The sequence below is a fragment of the Xenopus laevis genome, chromosome 9_10L (genome assembly GCF_017654675.1).
Source record: "Xenopus laevis strain J_2021 chromosome 9_10L, Xenopus_laevis_v10.1, whole genome shotgun sequence".
In the NCBI taxonomy this organism is placed as follows: Eukaryota; Metazoa; Chordata; class Amphibia; order Anura; family Pipidae; genus Xenopus; species Xenopus laevis.
This window is the reverse complement of record NC_054387.1, coordinates 74,004,026-74,024,507: the sequence shown is the minus strand read 5'-3', so window position 1 is coordinate 74,024,507 and position 20,482 is coordinate 74,004,026. Positions and strand designations below refer to the sequence as shown.

General features: G+C 34.5%; 1 protein-coding gene across 4 annotated transcripts in view; it reads left to right on the top strand.

The window, feature by feature from the left end:
* The window catches only part of LOC108701357 (sodium channel protein type 2 subunit alpha), a 116,586-nt gene that overhangs the window by 65,304 nt on the left and 30,800 nt on the right, over positions 1 to 20,482 (top strand). The window contains exons 6-17 of one of the 4 annotated variants that reach the window (XM_041576023.1): positions 1,040 to 1,131; positions 2,997 to 3,269; positions 5,612 to 5,675; positions 7,059 to 7,200; positions 8,291 to 8,497; positions 10,325 to 10,618; positions 11,345 to 11,725; positions 13,190 to 13,322; positions 13,551 to 13,789; positions 14,151 to 14,324; positions 14,496 to 14,852; positions 16,559 to 17,038. In XM_041576023.1, coding sequence (XP_041431957.1) covers positions 1,040 to 1,131; positions 2,997 to 3,269; positions 5,612 to 5,675; positions 7,059 to 7,200; positions 8,291 to 8,497; positions 10,325 to 10,618; positions 11,345 to 11,725; positions 13,190 to 13,322; positions 13,551 to 13,789; positions 14,151 to 14,324; positions 14,496 to 14,852; positions 16,559 to 17,038 — 2,836 coding nt within the window. Of the gene's footprint in view, positions 1 to 855; positions 948 to 1,039; positions 1,132 to 2,996; positions 3,270 to 5,611; positions 5,676 to 7,058; positions 7,201 to 8,290; positions 8,498 to 10,324; positions 10,619 to 11,344; positions 11,726 to 13,189; positions 13,323 to 13,550; positions 13,790 to 14,150; positions 14,325 to 14,495; positions 14,853 to 16,558; positions 17,039 to 20,482 lie in introns of all 4 variants that reach the window. The other 3 variants (XM_041576025.1, XM_018235874.2, XM_041576026.1) reach the window with 3 other exon arrangements.

The following is a 20,482-nucleotide window of genomic DNA, read 5'->3' as shown; positions in this document are numbered from 1 at the left end:
AGCCCATGAGTCATTCAGAGTCAACCATCTATCTCTTGTGATCTGCCAGTGACTACTTGTTTATGATTTGTGTCTATTGTCCTCTGTAGCTATGGTTATTGTTGTCTTCTAGAAGTTTCAAAGATGCAAAGGTTCCCTGGTAGTTGTAGATCTTCATGAGCTGGACAAACAAAGGTTGCCAAGCTTTGTGGTTTGAATGTCTAATATGTAAGTTAATTTGACACTGAGGGGGCTATTTACTTAACTATTTTTTTCTGGTCGAGGTTTTTTTGGGCAAAAAAAAAAAGTTTTTAGAGGGAATTATTATAACCCAAAGCTACAAAAAATTTTAATTTGAAAATTCACTCAATTCTATCAAGAGTTATTTTATTGATAAATAAGATAAAATCATGAATGGGAGTTTGGTCGAGCATGGTTTAATAAAAATACTAGATAAATTCATCTTTTAGTAAATAACCCCCTAACTGTTGCTTGTGCTTTTAACTCCAGGCATTATGGACAGATGCCTCTATGATCTCTTTGGAAACAAAGGACAACCCAAATCAAACTTCTTACTTCTTTATTCTACAGACTAAAATAAGACATTCCATAGAGAGGACATTTTTATATGGTTTCGCCAGTTTGTCAACTTTTTCAAACCCTCAGTAGGGTTGTCTGATGCAGAATGCTTTATGAAAATAGAGTTTTAAGGTGTAACTTCCTTAACAAATATAACTTTTCACACATATTCTGTTTCATCCTATAAATTTATTATAAAAACATACTCATCAATAGCAACATCCACAAGGCCAATATGGAAACCAAAACTAGGGCAAACATTCCTAAATCCTGAATAACTCTGATTTAATTCTACAGGTATGTAACAGAATTTGTAAACCTAGGCAATGTTTCAGCTCTTCGAACTTTCAGAGTATTGAGAGCTTTGAAAACTATTTCTGTAATTCCAGGTAAGAAGTGATTGGTGTGAGGTGTTAGGCCCCTTGTACATCCAACTGTTTCTTTGTGTCTGTCATTGTGTGTGTGAACTCCCCTATTGCAGATATGTGACAGAGTTTGTGGACCTGGGCAATGTCTCAGCACTGAGAACATTCAGAGTTCTCCGAGCATTGAAAACAATATCAGTCATTCCAGGTGAGAGCAAGGTTAAACACGCAGGCTGATTTTTGCTCCATTGATACTAAAATCACATCTTTTGAGCATAAAGCCTTGTTGTATGCCACTCATTTTGCTAAAAAGAGAAAAAAAGCAGGAATCGGGAGACAACACAAGAGGGTTCATGGAGATTCCTAGCTTTTTTTTAGCATTAGTTTTTTGTTTATTTTTTTAGTTCGGTTTTACAGTTCTAAACACTTTTTTGCATGAGGCTCTGCTATATTCATATGCATTTTAAGATTTATTTAAATGTAAATAACAAAAACATTACATTATTCGCTAAAAAACTAACCTCTTGTGAAGGCTGGAATACCCAGAATTCACAAGTACACAAAATAGTTGTGTTATTTTGCACACTAATCCAAAAAGTAATTCAATTCAGTCTTGAATAAAAAAACAAGATCAATTTTGCTGAAAGAGTGCATGAAAGTTGCATGCAACATCTGTTTGGAACTGATTACTCTTCCAAATTAGATTGGCTTTTTGACATAGAAATATAATAGAATAGTTTAATTATTGCAAAGTAGATGAGCTGCTAAATTAGCGTAATGTAACATAAGCCTATAAAAGAAATCTTTGACAAGCAACATTTATTAAAAGCATGGTTATACAGAAACAGACACAATTTGCCCTAGCCTTGAATTTTATAACAACTAATCAAAAAATAGAATGCACTGATCAACTATAATGAGGATAATGAAAGCAAATATCTTATTGGTTGAAATGGCTAATAGACTAGGGCAACCTTGTCCTTGTTTGTATATAACTCTTTAATAAATCAAGTTGCCCTTATATGAAAGAGTTGTTGTAACATCCATAAGACCTATGTACCCTATGATAGAATTCCAGCTGTATGTTGTATTGAATTGCCTGTAGTAGGGGTTGGTTAGCAAATTTGCAACCAGCTCAAACTTAATATACTATAGCTGATGCAAAATTGATGAACATCAGCTGTGCATCAGAAATCACTGTTAAAGATGCCCTTCACCTCTGTCTGTATGCTTTCATGACAGTGTTATAATATGTTCCACTGCTTGAGTAATTTTAGTAATATGAAAATATAAATCATTGGCATGGTCAGCACAAAATTATACTCTCTTTGGCTGAGTCCATGAAGTCTAGAACTCAAGCAAGACTCCTAGCTGTTGTACTGTCATAGCAGTTTACATGAGGGGCAGGTAGTCTTTATTATTTAATTATTGTAAAGTGATCAGGCTCTCAAACAAGAAACAAGAGAAAAAGGGATTCAGAAATCCCAATTCTGCATTAAATATAGATATTAAACTATTAGGGTTCAGGTCTTTTTTAACCTCCTGCTGCATTTTTATATAGATATTAAATGCTATGGACATGTCCATTTCGTGACCTGCAGGAAACCAGCTCATGTACTTTGACGTTATCTTGAGTTCCATTAACCTGCATAAGGACATTCCAGTAATTGCTACAGCATGCATTATCATAGAAGAGCAACTTAAAGTTTTGCATTTCTTTAACTAGGTCCTTACAGGCCAATACAGAATGCAACTGCATGGATGGGACAAAAAGACTGGATAGTAGCGCTTCTTTGTAGCAGACAACAATTTTAAAAAGTGCATCATTAAGTGTGATGCACATAACCACAGTCACACAATTGTCCATGTCTCTTTAACTCATCTCACTGTTTTTCACAAGCTTCCGGCTGTTTCATCCTGTTACTGGCTCGTGTAGATCTAGATGTGTTTGTCTGAGCTTTGCATGCCAACGGCTCCTCATTGTAGTTTGATTCCATGTTTATTATTATTATTATTTATTTTTCTTATTGATATCAAACTGCTAAAACAAAAGAATGCACACTCTTTTTCTAGGTCTGAAGACCATCGTGGGCGCACTGATTCAGTCGGTTAAGAAGCTTTCGGATGTCATGATTCTCACAGTGTTTTGCCTCAGTGTCTTTGCATTAATAGGACTGCAGCTTTTCATGGGGCACCTAAGGAATAAATGTCTGCAATGGCCACCAATTGGCTATTTCCCTTTAACTGATTTTTCTCCCATCTTGAACGGCACAATGAACATACATGACCCCTTTGGTAACACAACAAACAGCACATTTGACTGGGAGGAATATATTAGAGAACCAAGTAAGAATAACTGTTATTTATATTCCTCAGTTCATGACAAATTCCTCAGTAGCGTACTAATGGGAGCTATTATGTGCAACAGTATTGCAAGACAGATGTTTTCCCTCCGGCCTGATCTCTGCTTGTATTAACTTTCTCTTCTTTTTAAATCTTACACTTATCCTTATAAATTCCCAAAACAGAACTCTCTTTTCATCTTAAATTCATGCAGTTCTTTCTAATTCTTCTCATACCTCACTCTCAGTTTATCTCTCAAATCCAAAAGAGTCCCTGACACTCACTGTTCTTGTATATCATGATTATTCAAATCCTTTAGAATTCTGAAAAAAATATACTTTGAAATCTCAAGCCATCTCTTTCTATTGCTTAAAAAACAGAAATACTTTTTTCTTAATTCATTAAAATCCGAAACAATCTCTCTTCTTACCAAATCTCAATCTTAATACAGTTCCATTTAAAATCGGAAAAACAGAACCCTTGGCTTTTCTCAGTTTTTACTCTCATTTAATTAATTTTAAACAAGCTGAGAAATACATTTTCCTCCTCTTTTTCTTAAAAACATTTTAATTAATTTATGGTGTTTATTCAAGACCTTTTAAACCCCTAAATAAATGACACTGCAACATGCAATTAGTGATGGGTGAATTTATTCGCCAGGCGCGAATTCACCAAAAATTCACCTGCGTCAAAAAAAAAAGCCATTGCTTTATATTTTTTTCCTTTTGTGCTGGACAAGTCAGTGATTTGCATGAGGCATTATAACTCCAAAATTCCAAATCCTATTGGAAAACCTTGTGTTTTGTTCATAATAGTGTTCCTGCTCTTCACAATATGATTGTGGTTCATGCGTCTAGGGTTCAGCTTGGAAACTAAGAACATTACCAGAAATTCCATTCCTTTTAAATTACATGCATGTCCTACAACATAAAACAAGTGATTAACATAACCGGTAACTGTACATTATGACATATGTATTTTATAGCCTGTGTTTTACACCAGGACATCATTTAGTGAAGAAGAGTGATATCAAGTTAGTATGATAAACAATATCATACATAATTTCCTACCTACAACCCTTTGAAAACTCCAGATAAAAAGTCCACTTGATCATATACATTGAACTATGGTATAATCATGCTGATCTGCAAATATCCTGAAGGAAGCAAAACACATCACCCATGATAGGAGACTTTGTTTTTACCTACATTTGAATTGACAATGGTGTTTTGAAGCTCTCTGACACTGGTTATTTAGCAATAATATATAAGTTCAGTTTGAGTATTCTAGTGACATATCTTCTGACTTGAAACCAAAAGTTTTGAACAGTATGTTGCATTGCTAGAGCCGATTATAATCTTTGAACTGCTTAAAGAGCATTTAGGTCAACATGGGATGTTTATAATTTCAATAACAGTTTTTTCAATGTTGCTATATCCTCACCGTCTGGATACCAGTGTTCATGAAGATATACATAAATACAAATTGCTTGCTGTACAATTTGCTCTGGAGAATACTTACTGGAATTTTGCGGCACTTTCTTTTGGGAAGGTCCCAAGGGAACATGTCCTTGTATGACTGAATATGTAGGTTTTGTAAGCAATGACAGGTACTGATATTTGAGGTTATGAACCAAACGGTGGTAAGGCTAAATAAGTACAAACTGCCACTCATCTGCCAATCACTGCACTACTTTTGCCGCAGCAGAACCCAATAAAATGTATAGTGAATTATATTTAGATATACATAAAGTCCTATTATTTGTTGCCACTAATGGCTTATAAATTAAGGTTACCAGAAAGCAACTGTGACTACATGCCAATAAAAGAAAATAGGTCATGTACAGTACATTTACTTATTTTGAGTAAATGTGCATGGTGTATAGTAATATTAATGAGATATCAGAAATAGGTTTAGGAATAATAAGTTAATCACCTGAATTTAATTATCCTGTCCAACCTCATGGATTTTAATTATTAAAACAGCTGCAAATGCATACTCTGGCACATATTTACTCCTTTAATACTGCTATCCACAATAAATCTACAGTTTACTTATGTTGAAATTTTATACACAATTTCTATTAATTTTGCCCCAAATATACACCAGCAGGCGACGTTGTAGTAAATTTTATGATTTCTTCTGGTATAGTTCTTCTGGTTAGTTTTGACTAATAGTATATTCTAGGATACAATATATTGATGACAACTATATTACAAAAAATTTCTCTGTAATATTATATACGAACATTGGTTTTATACTTTGGATATATACTGTACAAAACCATTCCAAATTCTAACCTCATTAAGACCCATTTTTAGTTCTATTTTTTCTTCTGTCCACAGGTCATTTTTACAAGCTGGAAGGACAGAAAGACTTCTTGGTCTGTGGTAACTCCTCAGATTCTGGGTAAGTTATCTGAGTGTATCTACACTGTGGGGGTTATTTACTAAACCTCTGTTTTTTTGGGCAAAAACTCGAATTTCTCATAAAAAAACCCACATTTTTCGAGATTTATTATACTACGAAAGCTGCTTAAAGTCCAAATCTGCCATCTGCCTGTCCCTTTTACTATTTGAAGATATCGTGATCTGGCGATAACCCAAAAAAAATCTAGATTTGGGAGTCAAATCTCAAAAATTCGTAAGATTCGAATTTTTTCTCGATTTTATTGAATCTTTTCACAACCCGAGTTATTTTATTGAGATAAATTTGAGTTTTAGTAAATAACCCCCTGTATGTTAAAGGGAAAAATCTAATTTAAGTATAATATCTATTCCTAAATAACAAGAGCTGCCAGTATTCAAGAATACAAACGATACAGTTAATGATGGGCGAATTTATTCGCCAGGTGCAAATTCGCAGCTAATTTCTGTGTTTCGCTGCCGGTGAATAAATCCGCAAAATTCCCGCAAAAATTGTCTGGCAACAAAATATATTTAATGCCGACGACAATTCTGACGCCAGCAACAATTCTAGGCGCCCATTGACTTTAATGGGCGTCAGAATTGTCGCCGGCGTCAAAAATATTTGGGCGTTGGTGTAAAACTTTTCACCGTTTCGCTAATTTCGCTGGAAATTCGCAAATTTTTTGGCGAAACGGGAGAAATTCACCCATTACTAGATACAGTATATCTGTTGATTTCAACCTTGGCCAACCAAGTGTTGCTTTTTCTATTATGAAATGTATAGCTCTGAAGCCTGAGAATTCAGAGCTCTTAGCAATACTGCAGTGACAGATTTATAATAAAAAAAGAAAGAACATCAAGAAGAAGGACAAAGGATACTTATGCAATGTATCGAACCTTAGCAGAAGTGTAAATGGCTGCCTGATTATATTGAACCTTGAAAGTGTAAACGGCTGTAAGAATGCAACCCATTCGTTTCTTGTATTACATTTAGTCAAAAGGAACTAGTTTTTCTATGAGTACTGAATCTGTCCCCTGAATCAAAATTGCACATCCATGGATGCAAATTATTATCCATTTCACAGAGAAAAAGTTCTCTCCTGGTCTTTTTAATATGAAAGCCAATATTATTTAAATTGTGGGAGAATGATAAAATGAAGCATGAGCTGCTTCACAGACTATGTTTCTTCCTAATGCAGCTAATAAAGCTTTATAGAAGAAAATTGTGGGTCACAGCTTGTAGCTTGCCATGTTGAGACCATATTAAAGATTCCTGTGTGCTATATAAAAAAAAAACATTATTTAGATTGTAGCACTATTCCTTATCAATGCTATTTAAAACATATAATTCGTCTGTAATTCATGTTACATGTATTTTATGCAGTCAATGCCCAAGAGGATATATTTGTGTAAAAACTGGCAAAAACCCTAATTATGGTTATACAAGCTTTGACACCTTCAGCTGGGCATTCTTGTCTCTCTTTCGGTTAATGACGCAAGACTACTGGGAGAATCTATATCAACTGGTGAGTATTTTTGGCATTCTAGATATATATATACACTTTATATACAATATATATAAACAATAGCCCTTTAAAGGAAAACTATACCCCCAAAATGAACAATTAAGCAAAGGATAGTTTATATCATATTAAGTGGCATATTAAAGAATCTTACCAAACTGGAATGTATATTTAAGTAAATTTTGCCCTTTTACATCTCTTGCCTTGAGCCACCATTCCGTGATGGTCTGTGTGCTGCCTCAGAGATCACCTGACCAGAAATACTGCTGCTTTAACTCTAACAGGAAGAAGTGTATGTTAACTGACCTAACAAGTATAGTTTCTTTGGTATGTTTGTGTGCACAGTGAATCGTATGATCCCAGGGAGTGGCCCTTATTTTTTAAAACGGCAGTTTTCTATTCATGATTACCCAATGGCACATACTACTAGAAAAGTATATTATAATGAAAATGGTTTATTTACACGAAGCAGGGTTTTACATATGAACTGTCTAATGCAATATCTTTTTATAGAGACCTACATTGTTTGGGGGGTATAGTTTTCCTTTAAAATGGACCTGTCACCCAGACACAAAAATCTGTATAATAGAAGTCCTTTTCAAATTAAACATGAAATCTAATTTCTATTTTTTATTAAAGCATTCATAGCAGTTGTAAGCTCATTTAAAAATCTCAGCTGTCAATCAAATATTGTCTGCCCCTCCTCTATGCCTTAGGCATAGAGGCGAGGCAGACAATTACTTTCACTTTCCATTCAGCTATTCCTAGTTGTCACTGTCACATTACCCGTACCCCCATGTAGCCAAGGCATGGGGATGGGCATTGGGTCCCCCATTCTGGTGCACAAACAAGATTCTGAGCTGATGCAAGGCTTGTCTTAATAACAGTGTTCACAAAATGGCTCCTGTCTTCTTACTATAATTATAATTCCCAGACTGACGGAAACAAGATTCAAATAATTTATATAGTGTAATTAAAGTTCATTGTGCTTGACTTATGTGATATCATTTTTTTTTGGTGACGGGTCCCCTTTAAGTATAATTTACATTAGCTACTTCATGCTTTTTTTTTCTTATATTTTGTTTTTATCCAGACACTACGAGCAGCTGGTAAAACCTACATGATCTTTTTTGTGCTGGTGATTTTCCTGGGTTCTTTCTACTTGGTAAATTTGATCTTAGCTGTGGTGGCCATGGCTTATGAAGAGCAAAATCAGGCAACCTTAGAAGAAGCAGAGCAGAAAGAAACAGATTTCCAGCAGATGCTTGAACAATTGAAAAAACAACAGGAAGAAGCACAGGTAAACACATTTGACTTGAGGTGTAGGAGCATTTGTTTGGTTTGTTGAATCAGCTCCCAAATATTTAAGTCTGTGGGTCCTGGTGCACATACCCTGAATGGCCACCTTCCAATCCTGTTAGATACATTGGTTGAAAGATAAAGGAAAATAAATAAAGAATTTACAAAAAAAAAAAAGATAAATTGGTTGAAGTACAGCACCACACATTTTTCTTAAATACAATTGCCTTTATTTGGAACACTGTCAGGACCTGGATAAGTAGGAGAATTTGTAACATTATTTTCTATAGTGACTATACATGGGTTTGATGCAAGGATAGAAGAGGGGGCTAGACCAGACCCTTATTGAAATGATGGTCAATATGATATAAGGTATACAGAACAAACAACACAAGTATTATTAACATATAGACAAATACAAGAGGTACTCTGCACTCAACCCATTATCAATATATTTTAGACAGAGACATTTTGTGCATACTGCTACTGAAAAATGCCTTACCCATTTAACAAAGCAGGGATTGTTTGTCCATGTATTGCAATACATTTAAGCTGACCAACTACGTCAAAGTCATCCCATATCTGGCCAGTCCTATGCTCAATTTTCATCTGATTCATTAAGAATTCTATTGCTTCATTATATATTTTACAAAGGGACTAAGTTTTACCTGCAACTTACATGCTGCTTTCAAAGTTCACATTATTAACATGTAATCGCCAAATTACCTCTGGCACTTCTAGGACAAACAGGTGGAAAGTTAAATATCATAATCTGAAATATTTAAGTTGTAGGGGAGGTTTCAACAAAATAAGTGGTTTATATCCTTTGCCTCCTTTTGTTTTTTTGTAAAATCACTGAAGCCTTTCTGTTTACCTATTAGCTAGGTAGACAGTTATTCCCCCAAAAATACTGTTGAGCTTGTCCTAGTTGATAAATAGTGATGGGCGAATTTGGGGCGTTTCACTTCACTGAAAAATTTGCGAAATCCGCAAAACGGTGAAAAATTTGCGAAACAGCGCCGGTGTCTCATTTTTGACCGTCTTGGCGGGAATTCGCCACAAATTCACCCATCACTATTGATAAACAAAAGTTTACCATTTTACTGCTGCTTTATAAGTAATGATAGGCACCCAGCTCCAAACCCAGCATAGTAAAGAGAAGTTGCCTGTGTTATGCTACAATAGCCTACTCAGTGCTAAGGGACAGGTGCCAAGGACAGATTTCTGAGAGCAACAGTTTGGGGCATCAAGTAGGCAGCAATTTTGGCAAAAGGTATAACAGTATTCTTTGATGATAGGTAACTCCAAACTATTTTAAAATAGCACATGCAAAAATATATGAATTTTTGCTAGTACATTTGTAGATTACATACATAGGGGATTAAGTAAGTAATGTGCAAAGTTTGCTAGAGGTCTAGTTACCTAAAAATGACAAATCATCTGCTAGAATTTACTGGTCAACATTTAAAAAGCAAACTGTTATTGTTCGCTTTGGGTAACTGCAATGGGGCAAATGTTCTGCCTTTATTCATATAGGGGATCGGCTTTTATTGTATTTGATACATTATGGTCTAGTTGGCTTAGTTTAGTTAAGTTTCATAGATTCAATACAAATGTGAGAAAGGAGGGACAATTGTATATCTAACACATAACCACATAATTTTCTCACAGAAATGAATGGCATGTGGTGTGCACCAGTATCATAAATGTTTCTCCAAAGGGCCATTATGGTTCCACAGAACCAAAGTTCGAATTTTGTTAAATGTGAATGATAAGCATTTACAAATGCATATAAATTATCAATCTAACCTGTTTTGAAAATCTATAGGCAGCAGCTGTGGCAGCATTAAACATGTCTAGAGAGTACAGTGAAGAAGGTGGATTCGGACCCCTCTCTGAAAGTTCTTCTGAGGCCTCAAAATTAAGCTCAAAAAGTGCAAAAGACAGAAGAAATAGAAAAAAGAAAAGAAAACAAAAAGAACTGGCTGAAGAATATGAAAAGGGGAATAATGAGAAGTTCCCGAAGTCAGAATCAGAAACAAGCATCAAAAGGAAAGGGTTCCGTTTCTCTATTGAAGGAAACCGGCTGACTTATGAAAATAAGTTTTCTTCCCCACACCAGGTACTGTTTTAAGATTTTCACTGATCTCTCACCCTAATGAGCCACAGAATGTGAAAGTGAGCAAAAAAAAAAAAAGAATAATTAAACTAAGATTGCAGAAATGATTATTCACTGCATGAAATTCAGAGGATTAGTCTGCCTTAGTCAGCTAGGCCAAGGTTAAAGAAGTCAAGGAAGGCAGCAAAAATAAGCTAAAAACCAGATGTCAGGGTAAGACGCAAATATAAATTGGTAAAAGTTTGTGATTGATCTTTTTCTCGCTTCTAGAAAATCATGGCACAAAAATCTAAAAAATTTTCAAATTCAAAATTTTCTAACTTGATTTTTTGAGATTTATCAGTTAAAAAAATATTCTAGACAAGTCAATAGGAAGTGTATTTTCTACTTTTAAACTATTTTTTTGTTGGAGTTTTTTAAGTTGAATTTGTAAAAGTGATGCAATTTTCATTGCAACTGAGATTTCCTGGAACAGGGCAAAAGTGTTGCTTATAAAAATAATTTTAAGAATACAATCCTAATGTTCTTGGAAAGCAGTTTCCAGCATGTGTTAACCTTTGATAACATGCTACATTTTTTTGGAATCTATAAAATTCCAATAACAAACATTGTTTGGATCCCCTTTAACAAATACTTTTGCAGTTGATGAATCTATACGAATACATTCTCATTAATGCATTCTCAAATTCATTCATATAATTCAAGTTAAATTGTTTTTTTCATTTACAGTCACTGCTGAGCATCCGAGGGTCTTTGTTCTCACCAAGGCGAAATAGCAAAGCAAGCTTGTTCAGTTTTAGAAATCGTGCAAAGGATGTAGGATCAGAAAATGACTTTGCAGATGATGAGCACAGCACATTTGAGGACAATGAGAGCAGAAGAGGCTCTTTGTTTGTTCCAAACAGACATGGAGAACGAAGGAACAGTAATATAAGTCAAGTCAGTAAATCATCCAAGACCATGACAGTGCTTCCAGCAAATGGGAAGATGCACAGCGCGGTGGACTGCAATGGAGTGGTCTCCCTACTTGGTGGCCCGTCTGTTCCAACTTCACCTGTGGGACTGCTTCTGCCAGAGGTGATAGTAGATAAGCCAGCTTCTGATGACAATGTAAGAAAGTTTTAAATAGTAGAGGCCTGGTGATGATGTATTAAAGACCAAATTCTATTTCCAAAGAACTGGATCGTGGCAAAAGTAACCGCTGTCCATTATATAATTATTATATAGGGCTCTTATCTTGTAGCAGTTCTACATTGTAGTCACATCTGAGATGGTACAGGTTTAAGATCACTTGTTTTAACTCATAAAATAAGGAGTCCTTATTAATACAATGGACTCAAAGTGCACACATGGCATAACATTAATTTCATATGGAAATGGGTGTGGCAATTTGTGTTATGCTGTTTAATGAAGTCTGCAGTATCAATAGTTTTAATTCCAACCTTGAGAGCACTAAAGAAGAAAGTGCAGGGAGTTGTACATGTTAGCTTGCTTTATTTAGTAACAGCATATCCTACTACCCACTTCATCTTGTCTGTACCAGGTCCCAGATAACTGTAAACAATACCAGGCATGACCACCCACTAAGTATAAATGATCCCCTTGTTACTTAATTATACATAACAAATGATGTTGTTTGCTCAATATTTTAATTTTTGCAAATTTGTGGTACCATTTACATGTCATTTATTTTACACCAAAACAGTATTATGTCATGATATTTGATAATAATCAAGCCTGAAATCTGTAAAGTACTTCCTATGTTATTTAGGAAGCAATCTCACAATATAATACACTTGCACCTGTAGGTATGGGTAGCTTTCATAGTTCATCGGTTCTGTCCTCTGACAATATGGTTTTAAATATTCTACTTTCAAAGAGTCTGCAATAGAAAGTGTTTAACCAAAACATTTGATATTGTGTACACACTTGAACCCATTGGTTTAATTGTTTTTCACAATACTGGCAAATCAGCCTCATTTTGAACTAAATGAATATTCTAAATGTTCTATACTAATACTAGTTTACAGTGTATCTTTATACTAGATGTTGCTTATTCAGTAGAGGCTGAATATATAGGAAAAATCAAGCATACACTCAACCATTAAAAACTTACTTGATTACATACATAGTCAATGTTTCAGTCTGGTTCTTAGACCTTTTTTAGAAAAAGGTCTAAATGTTTAAGACAGTTCTAACAACCAGTACAAAATATTGACTATATGTAATAAATTTTGAAAAGTTCCTCTTGAGTGCCATAGATTTTTTCAAATATGTAATATATATATATATATATATATATATATATATATATTTACGTTTATTTGTACATACAAGTAAATACATCTGCTGTCTTTATACTTTCCTTTCCTTTTCCTTTTTGATTCTCTTCATTCCCAATGTCTTTCTCATGCCCGCACCTGTACATAATTCACCAAATGATAAACAACATCATTGTTTTATTATAAACAGGATGGCTGGTAGAGGGTAGTGGAAAAGAGAGGTTTATAGGAATTAGTTAGTAGTAGTAGTTTACTGTAGAATGAAGTTTAACAGGTTTTTTTCTCCCTGCAGGGCACAACTACAGAGACAGAAATCAGGAAAAGACGATCAAGTTGTTACCAAGTCCCCATGGATCTGCTAGAAGATCCGACAGCTAGGCAAAGAGCACTCAGCATTGCCAGTATTTTGACCAACACAGTCGAAGGTACAAGGCTTTCAGTTTTGATATTTTAACTTTGATATTCCAATTTGCTATTCCAGATTTTGCAGACCCACAACCTCCAGCAAGAAGATCAACTATTAAAGGATGTGCTAAAAATAAAATGTTTTATTGAAATTAATAAACAATCATAGCCATATAAGTTCAATTTAGAGCAGTTCAAAAAAGTCAATATAATTCATGGTTTGTGCTTTCTCAATGTATCCTTTACAGAACTTGAAGAGTCCAGACAGAAATGCCCTCCATGCTGGTATAAATTTGCAAACACTTTTCTTATTTGGGACTGCGGTGAAAATTGGCTTACGGTTAAGCACATTGTGAAATTAATTGTGATGGACCCATTTGTTGACCTAGCGATTACAATCTGCATTGTTTTAAATACATTGTTTATGGCCATGGAGCATTATCCAATGACCAAGGAATTCAATGATGTTCTGTCAATAGGAAACTTGGTAAGTAAATAAGATTTTTGATTTATTTTATCTGAAATGTTAATAATTTTTTTGTGTAAGTGTTTTATTTAGCCATAACAGTTGTATGTCATGCTGCTTTACGTATTTGCCAAGTCTTCCACAACATGCACCTGTATGTCCATTTTTTGTTGTTTGTTTATTAAAGGGCAGATGTATTGCTCTTTTCTTTTGGTTGGCCAAACGACTGCAAAAAAAAAAAATTAGTGAGTTACAGAACTCAATCTATTTTTCTTTGCCAATGAGAACAAATTGGTGGCTCGTAGTGAATTATTTGGCCTCCAAATATAATGTGCGGGCAGTTCAAGGTACAGTACTTTGACATATCTCTATTTTATCCTAGGTTTTTACAGGAATCTTTACAGCTGAAATGGTTTTTAAGCTCATTGCCCTGGATCCATACTATTATTTTCAAGAGGGTTGGAACATTTTTGACGGCATTATTGTCAGCCTTAGTTTAATGGAGTTGGGCCTTGCAAATGTGGAAGGATTATCAGTACTTCGATCATTCAGATTGGTAAGGACAAATGTAAATGTTCTTAATCAATGACAGTCATAGCAGCATTAGAATTAAGAATGTACATCTATTTTAGTAGTCATTCAACTGCAGATAAAATAAGTAAATACAAAATAATACCAGTCATATGTCAATAATTTTGATTAACAATTGTATTGTTTTATCTTCCAGCTCCGTGTGTTTAAGTTGGCAAAATCGTGGCCTACTCTGAACATGCTAATAAAGATCATTGGCAATTCTGTAGGAGCTCTGGGAAACCTGACTCTGGTGTTGGCTATCATTGTCTTTATTTTTGCTGTGGTTGGGATGCAGCTGTTTGGTAAAAGTTACAAGGAATGTGTCTGCAAAATTGCAGAAAACTGTGAACTTCCTCGCTGGCACATGAACGACTTCTTTCATTCCTTCCTTATTGTGTTTCGAGTGCTATGTGGGGAATGGATTGAAACCATGTGGGACTGTATGGAGGTTGCAGGACAAACCATGTGCCTCATTGTATTTATGTTAGTAATGGTTATTGGAAACTTAGTGGTAAGTACCAAAGGTCAGATATAAACCTTTATATCAATTCTTAACGATATTCAAACAAATGCTTGGTTTCTAGGATCAGTGTATGTAGCAAATGAAATGTACACTGGAGCACTGAACAACACAAAAAGTTAAATAGGTTAAATAGGTTAAAGCATAGGTAAAGCATTAAAATATAGAATATATTGAGCAACTGAAACATGTCTCAGAAAGCTAGCAATAGACTCCCCCTAAGTCACAATCAGTGATTGTAGAAAACTTTTTAAATCAAATTCTTAGAGATGCCTACTAATGCTCATCAGTCCTTTTTCAGCTTGAAAGCTCTGCTGCTGCATAAAAGAATTCAGTCATTGTGTCTTCCATAGGTTTCATGGTCTGCCCCCAACCATCATTGTAAAATTAGCAATCATAATATATATACATCAGCCTGTAGCACTGAAAGTTAGTGCAACCGTTACATAAAAATATGTCTGTATGCATTGAGATTAAGTTATAATCAAATGTAAAAGTCCTATTAATATAGACCCTTCTTTTCAGGAGGTTTACAGCCCTTGTCCTTTAAGTTATTTGGAAATATAGGCTATTCATGGATTCCAAAAAACTTGAAAGCTTATCTTAGCTTCTATGTACACAGATATATATCTACATCTATTTTATTAAAATTTAAACCTGTTGGTTTGGCTAATTCCATGCCCTCTCTAGGCTTCCATATGGACTCTCTAATTCCTTGCTGCTAATACAGTACCAACAAAAGCTACATAATATTTTTATTACATTTTTTCATTTTCTGGAAAATCAGTTTGTTTATTTTCTTTTTGTACCCTAATAACAATACTTTAATCACTCCAAAGTGTTACCCAGGTTAAAGCAGAGCAAGAAACTTACGAGGTTGCACATCTCTGTCTGTTGTTTTTCAACAGATAGGCCCCCCAAAAAAGCAAATATTACATTAATTTAAATACAATGTAAGATTATCTGCCAGTTTTACTTGCTAAATAATGCTAGGTATATTGTTATCTCTTAAAAATGATCTTTGTTATATCTATTCTCTTTAAAACGTTTCTGGACATTAAGGGGCCCATTTACTTAGCTCGAGTGAAGGAATAGAGGAAAAAAAACTTTTGAATGTTTTTTTTGGCTACTTCGACCATCGAATGGGCTACTCCGACCTTTGACTACGACTTTGAATCGAACGATTCGAAGTACTGTCTCTTTAAAAAAAAACTTTGACCCCCTAGTTCGCCACCTAAAACCTACCGAAGTCAATGTTAGCCTATGGGGAAGGTCCCCATAGGCTTTCTAAGTATTTTTTGGTCGATGAAAAATCGTTCGATCAATGGATTAAAATCCTTCGAATCGAACGATTCGAAGGATTTAATCGTTCCATCTAACTATTTTTCGTTAAATCAAACAAATTGCGCTAAATCCTTCAACTTCGATATTCGAAGTCGAAGGATTTCAATTCGACAGTTGAATATTGAGGGTTAATTAACCTTTGATAATCGACCATAAGTAAATTTGCCCCTAAGTTGTGTTCTGTCCACAAAGTATTCTTTTTTGTAAAGACAAAAAGCTAAATGTGTCTTATTTTAATTAATAATATAAATGTATTCTTAAATAACAATGCTAATCATAACTTGCCAATGCTAAGGAGATCATGGGCTGTGTGTAAGAGATGTTAAACACTTATCATTCTATGCACTGAACAGGTTTTGAATTTGTTCCTGGCCTTGCTTCTGAGCTCCTTTAGCTCAGACAACCTCACAGCCACAGATGATGACAATGAAATGAACAATCTCCAGATTGCTGTGGGAAGAATACAAAGAGGAATAGCTTATGTCAAAAAAACTATTCGAGAATGCATCCAGAAAGCTTTTGTTAAGAAGCAAAAGGGCCTAGATGAAATGAAACCACTGGAGGAACTTCAAAACAAAAATGAAAGCTGCTTATTCAACCATAATGCAGTGGAAATAAATAAAGTCCTTGATTATCACAAAGGAGACAATGGGACAACTAGTGGAGTAGGCAGCAGTGTTGAGAAGTACATTATTGATGAGAAAGATTATATGTCATTTATACACAATCCCAGTCTAACCGTAACAGTACCCATAGCAGTTGGGGAATCGGATTTCGAAAACCAGAATACAGAGGACTTCAGCAGTGAGTCTGATCTGGAAGAAAGTAAAGAGGTATGCTTTGTTGTCTAACTTATTTTCCTGTGTCTTGTGTTTCTTCTGACTGTTTCTTCAGTCTGCAGAATTCTTCAGATATAACATATCTTTTTGGATTTGCATTAAATTAGAAACTATTTCTATTGGTCTATTCTTATTTTCAGGTGGTATTTAGCAATGCAATGATGTATTTGTTCTAAGGAAAGTTTTTAGAAAATCTAAGATAATCTACCAAAGTGATGGATTACCTTGATACATAATTTGTTTTGCCATCAATATGTACTTATACAGTTTCCACCCTATTTTTGAATACTTCTTAAATGATTGAATCTACAGCACAGACCATTGTGGTGCATGGGTGGGATCATTCTGTTCATACAAACTGAGAGGGGATAATTATTAGAGGTGCCTTCAGAGTCAAGGGAGGAGAGGCCAAACTATTTCTGACATAATTTACATCATGAATTCAGTTGAACAAGTAGGCATATTCTGCAGTTCAATTTTTGAATTTAAAAAATAATATGTTCAATGAATTAATAAATTAATTCAAACCTATTTAAGTGACTCTTAGTTAATAATAATAATAATAATAATAATAACAATAAACCGATAATTCTAGATATTTTAGTCTCTTAATTCTTTTAGGTTTGCTTAGTTGGCAGTAGATTTGTTAACAAGCAGGCAATTTTCTTTTGTTTCAATTTGTTATACTGGTTCTAATTGCTACACATATCCTTTTATGCTTGTCGAGGGATACTATGATAGAAATGAATGTGATGACCCAGGCATCACATCAATAAGCTGCCCAAACATCTTTATGAGTCTCTTAAGGATCTGTTTATATTATGTTGATAGTATGTAGAAGCAACTCATGGCATTATCCATAATATGTATAAATATATTTTTAAAATCCACTAATCACTAGGGGGCTATGGAGGAGAACAAAGCAGGTAGTGGTGCATAATACAATACTATTTGGGTGTTATGTGCTACTAGAAATACAAGAACCTAGACAAAAGCTAGGAAAATAAACTAAAATTAAATGTTTATACAGTTGCCCTCAAGTATTTTGAAAATACACATAGAATAGGAGAAACTTTAGTGATTCTGGTTAGCTCCCAAACTCACATTCTATAGTATACTACTGTAAATTTTTGAGTACATACCATATTCATAACCCCATTGTCATTCTCTGTAGGCTGTAGATGCCAGTGATGTGTACATTTGCTAACCATTGCTAAATGGTCAATCAAAATGGGGAACATGAGGTGTTGATGTAATGCACACACTTGTCACATTGTGATTGGCTGGATAGAACTGGTTGACTGTTGTGCAAATCCATGGAAACACCCAGGAGACACAGACTGACAATAGGTGTGGGGTTAGATGGTGAGCAGTAATATCAATTAGGAGAATAAGTCATGTCTCTGAAGAACATTTACGTCTAGATTGACAAATAATGAATCTGTCCTGGAAGTCAGTATCATTCTTAATGGTCAACATTATAATATTCCATATTATTTAAATTTCATTTACTACTAGCTGTACCTGAAGTAATCTAAATATTTTCAGACATTTTATACAACAATCTGCAAAATACCCTAACTCTCTTGACATCAGTGCTTTTTTTTAGGTCATTTGTGAGTTGGAATTTGCCCTTAGAATTAATCAATTATATATATAGATATTGTTCTTGCTACAGTGTTGGAAATATACAGATTTAGAAATGATTTTTTTAGTATCTGTAGCAGAAAATTAAAGTTTTACATTTGTCATTGTATTCTAAACCTATACATGAATTATATTTAAACTAGACATTAAGCCCGTTAAATTAATGGGCGCTAGAACATATGTAGTCAGACGGTCCGTGGGGCACATGCGCAGTAGCGCAATCCCACGGACACAGGGACTGGACGCAGAGACACTTCAACTTTATTATATAGGATGAAGATATCAGATTTGATAATACCACCTATGCTCAGCTATCCTGTGAAAAAAGGAAATATGAGAAATATTGGGTAACTAAAGTCTCATGAGGACTAGTTGCTCAACCATAATAATTAATTGTAAGAATGTTCTCTGCTCAGTGTTCAACCATGACTTAAATTAAAAGTGATATACATGGATTTATGCGTTAATTCTTTTCTGGAGGCATTTCAAGATCTTAAAAATACAAATAATTTTTTAACCCATATCCGTAAAAAATACATTTTCTTATTAATATATTGAATTGCTTCAATCTACCATAATAAATACAGATTAATTAGATGTTCTCTCTGTCTACCCAGCATGAACAAAAAACACCAAACTCTCCCCAAATGGGATAAATCCCATCTATTATGCAAAGAGTTTTATAGGACTGAAAAAAATCATTCTCTTCAGTGAATAGTATATCCCATTTGAAAAATCATTGAATGACATAAACATGTCTACATGACTCTTGCCATTAGACTTTCTAGTTTTAATGCTTAAGAGGGTAATATGGCCTATATGCTCTTAGTATTCCTAAAAGTATATCAATTGAAAGTCTATCCTGAAACTGTACTCGACTGCTTCTTTGTGATGGAGTTAAACTGCCCTTCAGATAGACTTTGTGAGATTGCTGTTGCTATTGTAAAGCTTAGCATTAGTATAAATCCCATGCACAGAGGGAAGGAAGTTGGATATTGGAAAAAAATCTGTAGGAGAGTTGCAAAATATTTGCTCTTCACCCCTCAAGTGGTAGGGAATTGTTTAGCACATTTATCCCTGAGCAGAACAGAGCTTTATCAAAAATAAACAAACAACGGAAGAACGTAAAGATAGAGAGAAAGAAAACAGCTAAAAATAAATGTCAGCAAAGTAAAAGATGAATACTAATTAAAGTTTATTAGTAAAGTATTTGAATTAACACTAAGTAAACCAAAAGCTTGTCTCTAATAAGCAGTGCATTGTTGCAATGTTAATGATGCTTAAGTTTGAAACTGTTGCTTTTTCTATTGATAGGAACCCCTCAATTTTTAAAAAAGAACTCTCCAGTTAAACAGGGGAGATGAATGGGTGTAATTTTAGTAGTTTTACATAGTTCTTACATTTTAGTTTTTACATTTCTTTGAATGGAATGGATTCCCCAGCTTGCTGTACAGTGTGTAGTTTGTGACTTATACTTAACCTTCCTATTGGCAGAATGACTCAGGGAACAAAAATTCTGACACAGAAATTGAAGCTAAAATATAATTCCCCTGTCACTTTGAACTTATTGTCCTGGGTCAACCTGCAGTAGGACTGGGCTGACTAAAGAAGAAATAAAATGAAAAATCTGCTAACATTTTTCTTACTTTCTATTTGGAAACAGGGACAAAGAGTAAGGCGTGTAGAAATTGTCCTGAAACAAAGACAATGAAATTGGAATTGGATAAAGAAACAACATTTTCACTGACATAAAGGGGCCCATTTACTTAGCTCGAGTGAAGGAATAGAGGA